The sequence below is a fragment of the Lygodium microphyllum genome, chromosome 4 (genome assembly GCF_053477565.2).
Source record: "Lygodium microphyllum isolate KBCC chromosome 4, Lygodium_microphyllum_v1.1.10, whole genome shotgun sequence".
Taxonomy (NCBI): domain Eukaryota; kingdom Viridiplantae; phylum Streptophyta; class Polypodiopsida; order Schizaeales; family Lygodiaceae; genus Lygodium; species Lygodium microphyllum.
Genome location: NC_141138.1, coordinates 31,280,001 through 31,295,472, shown reverse-complemented (window position 1 = coordinate 31,295,472; position 15,472 = coordinate 31,280,001). Strand labels below are relative to the sequence as shown.

General features: G+C 40.7%; 1 protein-coding gene across 1 annotated transcript; it reads right to left on the bottom strand.

Annotated features, from left to right (window-relative positions):
- Nucleotides 1-12,225: 12,225 nt before the first annotated feature.
- Nucleotides 12,226-14,385, bottom strand: LOC148036921 (pentatricopeptide repeat-containing protein At5g27110-like). The gene has a single exon (XM_087677049.1). The coding sequence runs from the start codon at nt 14,383-14,385 to the stop codon at nt 12,226-12,228; it is 2,160 nt and encodes a 719-aa protein (XP_087533175.1).
- Between the last annotated feature and the right edge of the window lie 1,087 nt (nt 14,386-15,472).

Below are 15,472 nucleotides of genomic sequence, written 5' to 3'. Positions count from 1 at the left end.
ATAAGCTCTCGGTCAACTCAATGACATCCAAATAGCAACCAAGATCAGTGATCAAGTAAGCCGGGAATGCTCAAATACATCCAAATCCAAGCTCCAAATGTCGGTATGGCATACACGAACCAAATAGCATATGTCACGAACCAAAGCATGTAATGCAAAAGCCTAACTGTCAAGCAGAGACATGAGGCATAGGCGGTCCACGAGCATGCCAAGTCGGTTCAAATGCCAGTGAAGACGGATCTAATGCAAAGCTCAAAAGCATCCCATAATCTCATACATATGCTCCAAGTCGTCCCCAAATGTCAGAGACATCATGCCAAAGCTCAAAGCATACATCCGGTATCGGTAGGTAAGTGCCAAAGCATGTAAAGTACCTTCAGCCCACTATTATTCCAGCATGTATTTACTGTTCTAAACAGTAGATTTCAGCCCTGTATTCAAGCCAAAATCACTCCAAGTCGTCCCCAAATGTCAGAGACATCATGCCAAAGCTCAAAGCATACATCTGGTATCGGTAGGTAAGTGCCCAAGCATGTAAAATACATTCAGCCCACTGTTATTCCAGCATGTATTTACTGTTCTAAACAGTAGATTTCAGCCCCGTATTCAAGTCAAAATCATGGTCAAACCAAATGCATACATCCCCAATACATCCGGATAGGAAGTAGACCGCATACGGGCATCAAATAGCTCCAATGGAATGAGGCATAAGCAACAAATGTCAGTGTCAGAGGTGCTGCCCTGTTTCCAGCACTGTTATGCAGCGAATGACAGTTTCAAAACTGAGAATGATCAACTCCCAACCTCAATGTCAAGCCAAAGCATCAAAATGACATCCAAAAATGGCTCAAATTCCCTCCAAATAGGCCAATGATGAGTGCTCCATGAGCAACAAAGCATTCAGCTGTAAAACGTGGAGGTCAAAGTCTGAAAATGGGTGCCATATTCAGCGTGTTGAGGCCTGGAATGCTGCTGCCAATCACGTGGAGTTAGGATGGTTGGGGGGGGGGGGGCTCAATGATGGCCCAAGGTAGGCACATACCAAGCCATGAAGGCCCAATGCAAAGGGGAGGGAAGATATGAGCTATGGAGCTCAAGAAGAGTGGCTGCCCTTTGTTCCTGGCCTGTTTCAAACTGAGAATACACTCAAATGCCTACAAATGCTGAAGCAATACCTCAAGGGCAAGGCCCTAATGAAGCTCAAGAAGGCCGGGATGGAGCTCGGGAAGCTGGGGAGAGTCGGGAGCTCGAGAGGTCGGCTATGGCTGTCGGGATGGAGACCCAATGCATGAAGCGAGTCGATGCGAAGGTCGGGAAGCACCGAGTCAAGGTCGAGCAAGAGAATGCCAAGCTCTGATACCAGTTGAAAGGTGAGAAGGATCGAAGCTTACACGCGAGCTATGGCGGGAGAGAAAGAGCAAGAAAGAGAGAGACAAGAAATGGGAACTCCAACAGTCACAATGTGTGACCGGGCCTTCCTTTATTCAAACTGTCACTAAAAGAATAAAGAATAAAGTGATGTGATGGGCGCCCGCCACCTGCAGTGTGCAGTGGCGGGTACTGTCAGTGTAGTAATACACGGGGCGGCACGGCGGAGGCGCCTTTACCCCCAACAAAGAAGTCTCTTAGAGCTATTGTACATAATGTGCATACCACGTGTGAGGCCTACCCCATATCTTTTATCTCAAAGATCTTCTTAAGATGATTCTTTAAAGTATCCAACTCAGTATGAGCACTCCCATGGGAGTACCCCTATAAATGCATGAAAGCATCAAACTTATGGTAACATTCCCTAGGTGCCTACTTGAGTCCATAAAGACTCCTTCAATTTGCACACTAGGTGTTTTGTGTCTTTTTTTACAATGCTCTTAGCTTGTTGCATATAAATGTCCTCATACAAGTCTTCATGTAGAAAAGTTGTCTTAACATCCATCTAATAAATATTCAAATCCAACTAAGTAACCAAGGCCAAGACAAGTATAGGGTAGTCATCTTGGCCACCATCGAAAAGAAGATCTCATCAAAATCAACTCCATTTTCCTTCTTAAAGCCCTTGGCAACCAATTTGGCCTTATATGATGGCTTAGGGTGACTAGAGGCACTCTTCAACATGTACACCCACTTGCATAGCAATGCATGCTTTCCATCAAGAAAGGAAACTAAGTTCCATGTATGGCTTCTCTACAACAAATCAAACTTAGATTGCATAGCTCTCTGCCAAGAATGAGAATCACCTCTACACATAGCCTCCTCATAGGTAAGTGGCTCAGTAAACTATATCGCTATGATATAATCCATAGAGGACTCATAGCAATCATTAGGAGGACATGAAGCTCTAGTGGAGCATCTCAAAATTGGTTGTGGGGCTTGTACAGCCTATCTTCTCTGTCCAATATCATGATCTTATGCAACATGCAAATCCCATGCCACTACATCATCAACCATTGTAGCATGTTGTCTCGTTGTGCTGGCTACTATACTATGATAGAAATCTCTCCTTGAATGATCACTCTAGATACCTCAATCACCTGATTTGGTGCCATATCCATCTTTATCTCATGGAGATTAACATCATGGCTACGGATAACCTTTCAAGCTTGTGGATTCCAAAGGCAATATCCCATCTCACATGCATCCCCATATCCAAGAAAGATGCATTTGACAAACTTCAAATCCAAATCACTCATGGTTTTCCCAATTTATGTCAGCTTTTGCTTTGGATCATGTAATCGGCATGGTATCCATGTCCTCATAGTCTTCCATGTAGTTTGAGCAATCGCATCTATTATGCATAATATCCCCAAATTGTTGGCGTCCTACTTTTCTTCTCAATCTATTAGGTACTACAATCCATAATTTTGCACATTTTGTTATCTTATCATCTTCCCCATTGTTTACATCTAAAGATAATTCCACTAGCACTGCCACAATTGGGATTGGTTCATTTTATTATTGCTATGATACGTTTGTCGTCGTATCATTCCAACTTTGGACTATTGGCATTCCCCTCTTCCATCCATGTGTCGTCCATAATTCATAACTTGGTCCAATGTAATGGCCTTGAGTCCCACAATAATGATATGGTCTTCCTTGTGCATCTTCCTAATCCTATGTTCTGTTCCAGCGTTATTGAGGGGGAAACCTTCTTGGTTCCAAAAATTCCCCTTATTGCCTACCATCAAGAATTACTTGATTTACTTGTACCAACTTCCTTGCCCTCACTCTTGGATACATCATAGGTGTTGGTTGATTGCTCCTAATATTTGGATTTTGCCAACATGCTGTAGTTTCATGCCCATTCTTTTGGGATATGTGATAAAAGTGGGGACCTTGTGCCATGTGGCATGATTTGAGAGCCCTTTAAAAATGCACCAAAAGAAGCACCAAATAATGCATTGTAGCTCTCATCATTACATGCATACAAATTCATTTTTTATTTCAAAAGTTGAATTTTCCTCTTTCCACCTTTGTATATAGTTTCCTAAGGATCCCCCTTAAAACCACTTCACCTTATGAAACCACCCATCTCTCAAAAAAGAACTAGATAAGAAGTGCACAACACCCCCTCTCCCATCAGTTCACCTCAAATTTTTCTTAATTAAAAGGGGGATTAAATCTTAAGCTAAAGGGCCCTTATTAGTCCATATTTTTCCTAATGTCTGAACTATCTTATGTTTTTCCTTGATCAACTCAATCCAAACCTTTTCTCCACCCTTGTTGCTTGAAGTAAATCATCAAAATCATCATTTTGGGAATCAATTTCTATATTAGCAACAACATTCCTAATTCTTTAGTTCAAGCCCTTGATAAAATAAGCAATGGCCATTTCCAAAAAAGATTTGTTTAAGTCTTACAACTTCTTGAAGTAGTTCAAACATTTCTGAGCATAATCTTGCATCAACATATGTTTTGCTTAATGTTTTAAAATTTTCAAATGATGTCATCTACTATCTTATCTAGTTAGAACCTTTAATTGAGATCATCATAGCCATAAAAATTTCCCAATCCATAACCATTGAATCAATTCGTTTCCTTCCCATTGAATGTTGTTGCAAATTGTTGCTTCTTCACATCATCATAAAGAGTTCCATATCCACTTGCCATTTGTCTTGTCTCGAATTGTGTAACATGACAATCAAGGTATTGCTTCTTCTTCCTTGAAAACTTTGCTACTCAAACTTATTAGATATTGATGTTGTTTTCTTCCTCTTTTTCAATGGTGTTAACGGATTAAAGATCACAACCTTCAGTAATAAACTCCAACTTGAGGCAATAATGTTGTTGTTCCAACAATCTGACTTTGCAACCTCCTTTGCAAATCAAGCAGTGGGGTACTCATAAACAACAAAAGGCTATAGATAGGTATTTCATTGTCTTCATTGCCATGTATTTTTTACTTCTCATTCCTTCATATCAACACTTTGATATTCATCCACATCCCAAAACTCTTCACAGTAATCTCTTGATCTGAAGGGGCATCCCCATCTTTCTTAGTGGATTTGGCTATAGTAGTAGTTAAGGATAACTGCTTTACTACAAGTTTGGTGGAGTTGTCTATAGTAGAAGTTGAGGACAATTGCTTACTTGGATCCTTGGATTGCTTGGAAGTATGCATGGGCTTGGAGGCTCTAGCATGATTTTGTTGGCATTTTGGCTATCTTCATATTGTGTGTTTAGTGACTATTTGTTTTTCCCTTTAGGATTCATTTGATGGCTTGGTTTTTCCCTTTAGGGTTCCTTTTGGTAGCTTGGGAAGTGGCACAAACCTAATGATGTTATGACTCTTGTTCTTGTTTTGGTGAAGGTTCCTTAGGCTTAGGAAACTCTGGGTGTTTGGGTGGATCAATAACCACCTTTGGCTATTGCTCATCAACACTCCATGGCTCTATCATCTCCCCTTTTGGATGTTTGTTGTTGGACTAAGCAGCATTATGGGGATGCTACTATTTCGTTTCCACCTTTTCAATAAACAATTCCTTAGATATCATTGGTTTCTCTGATAAGTTGGCAACCTTGGTAGTTGTAGGCTCTATTTCTTTTGATAAATAAGCACTAGATTTTCAATGACCAACTTGGTGAGTTTTGATTTCTTTCTTAGCTTGGCTTTTATCCTAGTTTTGCATTTAGGTCTCATTTTCTTTCTCCTTGAAGCCTGTTGGAAGCTGTTCAATTTTCCACCTCTTAGTTGCTTGCCAATGCTCCAAGTGCCAAGTGTTGTAAGGCCCCTAAATGAGGAGAAGCCATGACGAGTATTGGGCATTGATAGGGCTTAGTTTCGACATTGGAAGGGGTGTCAAGTGTTAGCAGTCATGTTTGTTATGCCTTGTTATCTCTTGCATATGGGTCTCAGTTTGAGTTAGATGAGAACTTTAGGAGCTCTGACCTATTTGTCACTTGTTTTGATGGAGGAGGTCATTCTAGAGCACTCAACTTATTGCCTTTCAATGCATTTTCTCCTCTATTTGGGATTTTTTATGCATTCCCTGAGTAGTTACTGATTTCCACAGTCTGCCTACACATGTCGAACATTGTCATTGTCATCTCGAATTTTTACTAGGTCACCCCTATTTTTTCTAGCATGTTCCCTTCAGTGACTAGTATTGAATGTTGGTCGGCCAGTATTTATGGCCCCTATAGGAGAAGGTCAGTCAAATTTTAGGAATTTGGCTATATATAGTTTTCCCCCTCCCACTTAGTAGATCGTTCATTCATCTTCCTCCTTTATTGGCATGTGCACACTCTGACTCCATCATCTTCCTTCATCTCTAGTGCTACTATCATCATTGGCCAAATTTGGTGCCCTCACTGACGTTGTGGGCTGTGTGCAAGGACTAATCAATCTCCTTCCGCTTTCCCATTTGTATCATAATTATTTCTTATTCAATGCAGATTTCATTCTTCTTGTCTTGCAATCTCTCTCTGTTCCTTTATCTATGTGTTTCCATTCCTTTCTATTGCATAGACTCACATGGTATCAAAGCATGGTATCATTGTCTGATAGAGACACAACGTCTCTAATTCTTGCAAAGGAAGCCATTCACATCTGTGTTCTTGCTGAAAATGTAGCTTTCTTCTTAAAGGCAACGACTTCTTTGTGCAAGCAACAATGTTTCTCCCCCAAGCGGACCCTCCACATCGACTTCCTTGTGATCATGTAGCCATTTTCTCCTATTTTGAGGCTATCTACTACCAAAATGCAAATTTCTTATGGGTGTCTTACATGATTTTGAAGATGTTTTACCACCAATTTCACGGTTTTGATGATATAGATGAGGAGTTTTTGTAGTACTCCTTCAGACAATGACGAGATTCTCATGTGGATTGTGAAGAACGAAGGTCATCTAGCCCGTTTGTTCGGGAACCCTCTCCTTTCTGTTCTCTCCATATCTCACAAAAGGTCTGTTTTGCTAGCCTTCATATGCCATTCATGGCACCCTCTATTCAAGTGTCCATACTCTCTTCTTTACCCAAGGAGGATCGACTTGATGGTTCAAACTACTCACTTTGGTGGTGAAAGGTAGAGTGTATCCTCGATACCTTTGATCTTTAAGAGTTTGTTGCCCACCCTATTCCCCGTCCCATGGAGGATCCCACTATTGGATCATCAATGGATTGTGCGGCCTTATGGAATTGGCTCAACTCTAGAGTCCGATCTTTCCTCTTTATGAGCTTATAGGATTCTATCCTAGTGTATGTGTGGAGGTTGTAAAAAGCAGTGGAAGTGTGGACAAAGCTTGCTTCTTTGTACCATCAAAATACATTTTCCTACCAGATTACTCTCAAGAAGAAATTACAGATGCTCGTGGTTGATGATTCTCCTTCCATGAAGGACCATGTTAATAGATTGGAGGATATGAGGGATGAGCTTGCATCACTTGATAGGATGATCTCTTCAAAGGATATGGCTATGATTCTTTTGACTCAATTTCCATCTTTCCAATTTAATGTCTTCTACACCAGCCTTCTTACTTCGAGAAGACTTGTGAAAATCTTCTATAGGAAGAGCTTGCCCTGCTTGTTTTGGAGCATGACAAGTGCACCAAAGTGGTTGTCAATGGATCCACCTCCACTAAGTTGCAGGTTCGAGAGGGGGAAAGAAAAAGAAAAGAAAGTCAAAGGCTAAAAGACATGAGAGTTCTTCAAGCTTTGACTGTGATTCGGAGAGACCTACATGCCCATGTAGGGGACACATCTAGAGGAGAAATATTAGAAGAAGTCATGAAGAAGTATCCTCACCTTTATCTTGGAGGGAAGGATGGAGATAAAACATTTGAGTCTTCTACTTCTACTCTAGCAGTTACCCATGAGTCAGGGTTTCTTCATATTGTTGAGTTGGAGAAGCCTTCTTCCGTAGTTGCCTCAACTCCTAAGAAGCCTTGGCTAGTTAATATTGGAGCTTCTAGTCATATGGCTCCATGAGGTGATTTGTTACAAGATCTACACCCTTCTAAGGGTTTAGTCACTACTATTGACCTTGTATCAATGCCTTATGGTGTTGCCACTCTACCTTTGTTTCCCGACCGCACTTCAAGCTCCCTGTTACACAGGCCCTTTATGTTTTGGACTTGGGATTTCCACTCCTCTTATTTTATAGCCTTACTAGGCTTGGTATCCAAATTCTCTTCACCAAGTAGGCCGTTTGTATTGAGGATTCTTCTACAGGGGCTATTACCAGGAGAAGTTGGCAGGAGAGTAACCTTTGTAGGCTCCATTTCCCTTCTCTTATGCAGGGTCCTACAAGGCAATTATCCATTGCTACACGTGTTACTGCTTGTGCACCATCTATTCCATAACGTCCTTCCCATCCCCCACCCCCTCCCACGATGGTTCCCTCGTATCCCTCATTCCCTTTAGCAAGGGATGTTCTCAATGATGTGGCTATGGATTTCTTGGCCCCTAGTGTTTCAGAGGGGTTTTCCATGATCGTGAGGAGCTTTTTCATTGGCAATCTATATTAATAGACTTCATTGACATTACCAATGCATTTTCTCCTCCAGTCTGGATTTTATGTGTATTTCCCAACTAGTTCTTGCTTTCCACATTCTGCCTACACTTGTCAGATATTGTCATTGTCATCTGGGATTTTTTCAACGTCATGTCTATTTTTTCTAACATTTTTCCTTTAGTGACCAACATTAAATGCTAGTCGACTAACATTTATGGCCCCTACAAGAGTAGGACAGCTAATTTTTTAGGCATTTGGCTATATATAGCCTGTCTGTTTTGAGATGGCAAGCTCAACACATGCAAACATTGATAATGGATGACCTAGCTAGATGGGTCCAAATGTCTACACTTAGCACGTCGGTGGTCATTATGATCCTCGCATGGCCTTTGACTTATCACTTATTATATTTAGTTTATTACACCTACCCACAATTGGATTAATTATAGTACCAGCCAATTAGTATAGTCAGTTATGTACCGTTTGACTTAGTAGGCCACTTTCCTTTATGCTGTATCTTATCTATACTTTGTGAACATTGTATTGTGGGTGAAAAAAGAAAAAGAAACCAGCAATAAAATATTTTGGCCTCCATTTCTCTTCTTATGTTCTTAAGTGAGCTTCCTCATATGTATGATATGTGTTTGGCACAATAGCTCAAACAAGTCCCCCCCCCATACGATTTTTGACATGGTATTAGAGCTGCGCCACTGACAGAGGGCTTTCTCGTTGCTTTTTTGGGCATCTCAGGCCATTCGGGCTACATTTTAAACATGCAAGGTTGCAAACAACAATTTAAAGACATACTACAATTTTCATTATGTCGACCAAAAGTGGGTGTCCAGAATACAAATTTCAAATCTATAAGTTTTGAGGTGTTTACAGGAAGCAAATATAAGTTTTATCTACAAGCATGTTGCAGATTACATATACTGTTGAGTAGTCAATTAAAAAATTGCTTGGTATATTGCTATGCACTTGTTGTGAAAGGTTGCAGAAGACGTGCTTGCTATTTTGTATCATTTTTATGATAATGACAAAGAACGATGGAAACCCCATCATTGAGAAGTTGAACAAGAACAACTACCCATCATGGAAGTTCCACGTGACGAACTTCCTTATTGGAAAAGGCTTTATAAGTTTGTTTCAATTGAAGAAAAGAACCCAGAGCTGAGTAACCTTGTAACTACGGATAAATTAAAGGCGTGGAAAGAATGGAATATAAAGAATAAAAAGGTGATGTATTAGTTATCTATAGTCATTAACAATACTATGCTAGGACATCAGGAATGTAGAAACTTCACATGGAGCTTAGATAATTTTTGAGAATATGTTTTCAGTAAATACAAAAAAGGTGGAAGATTCAACTCAGGCAAGAGTTAATTACTTTGAAGAAAGAGAAAAAATATCTATCAATGAGTATGTTTTGAAGGTGAGGAGTATTGCAAATGCTTTGATAGCAATTGATACAATGCTTGATGATGATGATGATTTGATTTCATTTACTTTAGGTAGCCTTAATAATAAGAAGGCTTGAAAATCATTTGTCACTTCTATATATATACGAAAACCATTTTCAAATTTTGATGAGTTAGTCTCTCTCATGATTATCGAAGAGATCAATATACAGGGTGACTCCATGATTATCGAAGAGATCAATATATAGGGTGACTCATTTGAAAGAAATGGTGAACAGACCCAAGCATTTTACTCAAATTCAGAAAGGAGACATGGCAAATCTGCAAATGCCTAGAAAGCCTCATTTGGATGCAATTAGACGCATATTGAGATATGTAAAGTCCACATTACATTATGGAATTTTTTATGAGGCAGGTAAAGATATACATGTGTGGATACACAGATGCAAATTGGGCTGGTAGCATATCGAACAAAAGATCTACCAACAAATTCGTGTTTTCCCCCTTGGTAGTGCAACAGTTACATAGAGTAGTAAAAAGCAACCTACAATTGCTTTATCGAGTACAGAGCCTAGTATAGAGATGTTGCTATAACAACATGTGAAGTGATATGGCTGTTGCAAAAGTTATTGGGTGATTTAGATGTACAGGGAGATGATACGGTTGTCATCCACTGTGACAACATGAGCAACATAAAGCTAGCTAGAAACCCAGTGTTCCATGCTAGGACAAAACACATTGAGGTGCGCTACCACTTTGTGAGAGAGAAGGTACTTGCAAGAGAGATTGACTTGGTATATGCCAGTACACAAGATCAAATAGCTGACATTTTCACAAAGGCACTGGGTGCAGAGAAACTTCAAAAGTTTCAAAGCTTACTTAAAGTTGTAGAGATACAATTGAGCTTGAGGGGAAGTATTGAGATGGCAAGCTCAATATGCACGGACATTGACGATGGACCACCTAACTAGATGGGTCCGCACATCTACACTTTGCACCTTGATCTGGTGCCCTCACTAGTGTTGTGGGCTGCAAGTAGGGACCGATCAATCTCCTTCCACTTTCCCGTTTGTATCAGCATTCTTTCTTGTTCAGTTCAATTTTCATTCTTCTTTTCTTGCAGTCTTTCTCTGTTCCTTTGTCTCTATATTTCCATTCCTTTCTGATCCACACTCTCACATCAGGCCCAGGATTGCCACAGCTTTGTCCCTTTGCACGGTTAGATTAAGTGCCTAGGAGTTAGTGGGCAAAAGGTCATACCTTTTGGGATCAAGAACAACATTCCAGACTCCTATCTTTGGGAGTTCCAAGATTGTGAATTCTGTGCGCTCTTCTGACCATGTTCTTGTTCTTTCTTTTGACTGAAATTGTAAGATGTTGGAGATCGTGTGGATAATGTATTAGGTTTTCAAGCATGTTGTCTTTATTGTCTGTTTTCAGTGTGATAAAGTGAGCAAAAACGCCTAGCGATCTTGCAAGCTTCTCATGAGTTAATCATGGGATTAAGGACCAATTCTAAAATCTTCTGAATTAGAAAGAAGAGAGCTTTTATCTCCAACATGAAGAAGGTTATGGCAGGCAGATCTCTGAAGGAAGATTGCTCTCCACGAATGTATGTCAGAAGGGAACTCGTTTCCCATATGACTATTGATCAGAGCAAGAGCAAGGCAATTGTGTGAGTTAGAGGAACAGGTTTAAAAAGCTAGTTTTTTACAACCCAAAAAAAAAAAGACCTCCATGGTAAATTTGATCCACTGCATCAATGTCTTTAAGCATTGCACTAAACCAGTTTGCAATCTCTGTAGTTTTTAACAGCTTACCCATTAAGAACAGAAGAACTGCTTGTGTTGAAACAAGAAACATTATAACAGACATTTTGTGAAATAAGAACCCTATTGCAACCTCCTGGTAAAGTCTCCATGCAACATTTACTGTCAGCCCAGATGATGTCTAAATCCACCAAGGATTGGCCTCTACACGAAGGTCAAACTCATTTTCCATATTGAAGCTTCATCTACAACCAACCAATTCAGAGGATACAGGAGAAGCCACCACATTGGCTTCACCAGTTGAATCTTCTTTGCATTTCACTTTGCCACAACCAATATCATCTGGAAACTGCACTCTGCAGAAAGCTTGAATTTTTGCCCTTGCAACATTAAACTGGGCAAGGCTGCATAGTCAAGCTGCAGGCAGCCTAGGTGGCACCACTTGTTCCTGTACCAGCCAAAGATAATAATGATGGTGATAATGATATACATTTAAACCAACAATCAAGTATAAAGAGAATCACCTGAAAATCATATTCTTGCGCCAATTGCTTTGAGCATCTTGAAGATCCAACCTTTCGTTGTTTTCTCATGATATGAAGCATACCATAAATTAACACTTCCAAGTCAGGTGAAAGTTGCTCTTTCTACGAGCATGAGCTACATTGAAGTTTACCCTGTGAATTGGTGCTGGATCTAAGGCTATATATCAATGCTACATGAACAAATCATGCAGCTGCTGCCAGATGCCTAACTTTTCACTTGATTACTTAACTAATTCACAAAATGAACAAGCGCTCTTTAAATCTGTATATTCGCTATGTTGATATATTTTATTTCACCGTATCCAAGCATGATCATTTTTAAAAATCAAACAAAGTAACCTTATCATGCACTTAAACATGGCTTCAATACAAACCCCATCTTTGCCAACTACAATGTGCTTAAATGAAAAGAAACAGCAAACCCCAAAATGAGAGACAGACTATGAGATCAGTCATTACTGACTTTGAAATCATTTCTCTTCTCCAAATTGTTATACAGCTTTCAAGTGTATATATTTTCCTTACAGGAACTTGAAGTTAATCAAAGTTCAACCATAAGAGAGATTGGTTTTCATTTCCCAAGCACTTGTATGTCCAGATACGAAATCCAGATTTGGTACGTATTCGTCATGCCTCACTTCTGAAAAAACATCTAATGCCTCTAAAACATGAATGTGTCGGCTGCCACCTACACAGAAGTCATACAACCTTTTGCTCACCTCAATAAAAGCACTACCACGATTTTTATTTGCCCCTACGTGCTTTCTCATCTCCTCTACTCTGATAGCATCATTCCATCTGCCTGCATTTGCATAAACCTCTGCGAGCAGCATGTATGCAGCAGCATCTTCTTGATTGATCTCGATAATCTGTTGGAAACACCAGTGCCCCAGTTCAGTCTCACCATAAATTTTGCATGCCCTAAGAAAAATCATTGGGATTACACTTGAGGAATAGAACTGCATGGGGGCAACAAGTCTCATGGCTTCAGCAATATGTCCTGACCTTGCCAAAAGGTCAACCATATATGCACAGTGATCCAGTGTTGGTTTAATGTCATATACTTCCTGCATCAGCTTTAAGTACTCTAGACCTTTGGAAACAAGGCTGGCATGGCTGCATGCTGCAAGAAGACAGGTGAATGTGATAGAATCAGGCTTCACCCCCTCCTGTAGCATATCTAAAAAACATTGCACAGCCATATTACTTTCATGGTTTTCACCATATGCCTTTATTAACGCTGTCCACAATACAACATCTCGAACAGGCATCTTGTCAAAGACTTCACGTCCTTCCACAAGTGAGCCGCATTTGCCATACATTTCTAGCAGCATGCTTCCTATATGTAGATCTCTTTCTAAGTTCGCATTCCTGATATCACCATGTATTTCTCGCCCAGTTTCCAAGGCTCCTACAATTCCACAAGCCTTCAGGCAGAGAACATATGTGATAGTGTCTGCAGGCACACCTTCTAGCTGCATCCGTTTGAAACATCTGAGCACCTCCTTATCAAGCCCCTGTTCAGTATATCCTGATATCATTGTGTTCCAGGAGACTGCACTTCGAGTAGAAATCCCACTAAACACTTGAAAAGCCTCCGCAAGCAATCCATGTTTGGCATACACATCCACCAGTGTATTGCCTACAGACAACTCTTGCTCCAATGCTCTTTTGGTTATTTCAACATGTATTTCTCTAACCATCTTTACAGCAGTACAAGCTTTCAAGCAGAAAACAAAGGTGACAGCATCAGCTGGCAAACCTTCTAGCTGCATCTGTTTAAGATAAGTACATACATGTTCAGCATATCCACTTTCAGCATATCCTGCAATCAGAGCATTCCACGAAACTGCACTTCTAGCAGGCAACCCATCAAACACAACTTGGGCATCTTCCAGCAATTTGCACTTGCAATAGACGTCCACCAATGTGTTGGCCACACATAGCTCTCTTTCCAATTTCCTTTTGATTAATTCTGAATGCATTTTTTGGCCTGATTCTAGCATTCCCAAGGATCCATAGGCTTTTAAACAGAGAACAAAGGTGACAAGGTCAGGAGTCACACTTCCTCGCTGCATCTGTTCAAAACAGCTCCCAACTTCCTCATGTAATCCACCTTCTGCATATCCTGCAATCAATGCATTCCAGGACACTGTATTTCGAACCGGCAACTGGTTAAACACATTCTGAGCTTCTTCTAGCAAGCCGCATTTGCCATACATATCCACCAGTGTATTGCCCACAACAGGGCTGCCAAAGATTGCATCCATATCCAATCCTCTATGGATGATTTCAAGATGTATATCATGGCCTCTCTCTGCATCTTTGAGCTTTCCACAAAGCTTGAGCAGGGTAAGGAATGTACACCTGTCTGGCAGCACAAAATCGTTGTGTTGCATGGCATTGTAGGACTGAAAGGCGAGTTGGAAATCCCCACACTGAATGTATCCAGAGATGAGAGAAGTCCATGAATGCACATTCCGCTGAGGCAACCTTGCAAAGACTTGCTGGGCATCACACAAGCTCCCGCACTCTACCAAGGTGGGAACCAGGTGATTGCCAAGGATTGGATGAAATTCCAGCTCTTGCTCGCACATATAGCCATGCAAGAGCCTGGCCTGTTGCAGATCCTTCCTGTGTCTGCACTTCTGGAGGATACCAATCAAATCCTCGAAGCCACGAGGAGGAAACAGGAGCTCCCCTTGCATTATTGCTGATAAGCTCAAGGAACCACGACATTCTAGCAGATTAAAGCTACTCGTCTTCACTGTCCTCTTCTAATATCCTAGCAGTAGAAATAAGGGAACAAGAGTGTTGCTTTTTTATCGACTGTGGTGGATGTAGGTCTAATCATGAATAGGCCATGCAACTGCTGCCATCCATCTTCCTTTTCTCTCACAGTTCAACAATGATGCTGCTGCCTACTGCAAAAAAAAGGCTTCCAGTTCACGTGAGGTAACTTAAAATTGAAGAATGTCAGGATGCATCGACCATGGCAATAACCTTGACCTTGCAGGGCAATGACAAAGAGAATTCAGATTGCAACTGATGTGAGAGTTCTGCACAGGGAAAGCAGAAGACTAAGGAAACTCCACAGTCCCAGAATCAGCAAAATCTGAATTTTCGAGACATGCGCATGCTTATAGTATCTGTCAAATCCGAGTTTCGACTCAGACAAAACAAAACAGCCCATGGATTAGGATTATGACCATCAGTTCTGGTTGCAGGCTCACACACAAACAGTTCCAGCTGCTCACCACAGCCTCGAGAACTCAATTTCTTGCAGTTCTCCACACACACCCGGTCTAATAACTGAGATCTCCCCAACCAAACGAGATCCATTGTGCCAATTTCAGTTTGGAAGGCTACAAACAATGTAACTGCTCAAGTTATCACTTCAAGCACACCCTGACTATATACGTATTCTAATTCTAACAAGTGATTCGCCCAACAAGACTTGAACCCACAACCTTGCAATTATTAGCCCAAGTGCTAATAGCTAGGCAATCAGTTTTGGGATATAATTGTTATCAGCCCAAGTGCTAATAACTAGGCAATCACTTTTGGGAAATAATTGTTATATTATCTTACTTCTTACTTTTTATTTTACTACTATATTATTTTAGCTATAGGTTCGGAAAGCCCCGAACCTTCAGAGGGTTTCCCGAACCTACCCCCTTTTCCAAACCTCCCTTTTTCAATCAAAACTCTTTCCCCTCCCCTTTTTTGGTTAAAGCTTTCCCTCCCCCCTCACCTCCCTTTTTAAAATTAAAACCCCTTCCCTTCTCTCTCAAC

Excerpts from the sequence above, each read along its gene's own strand:
- LOC148036921 (XM_087677049.1), bottom strand. The coding sequence starts at position 14,385 with ATGCAAGGGGAGCTCCTGTTTCCTCCTCGTGGCTTCGAGGATTTGATT.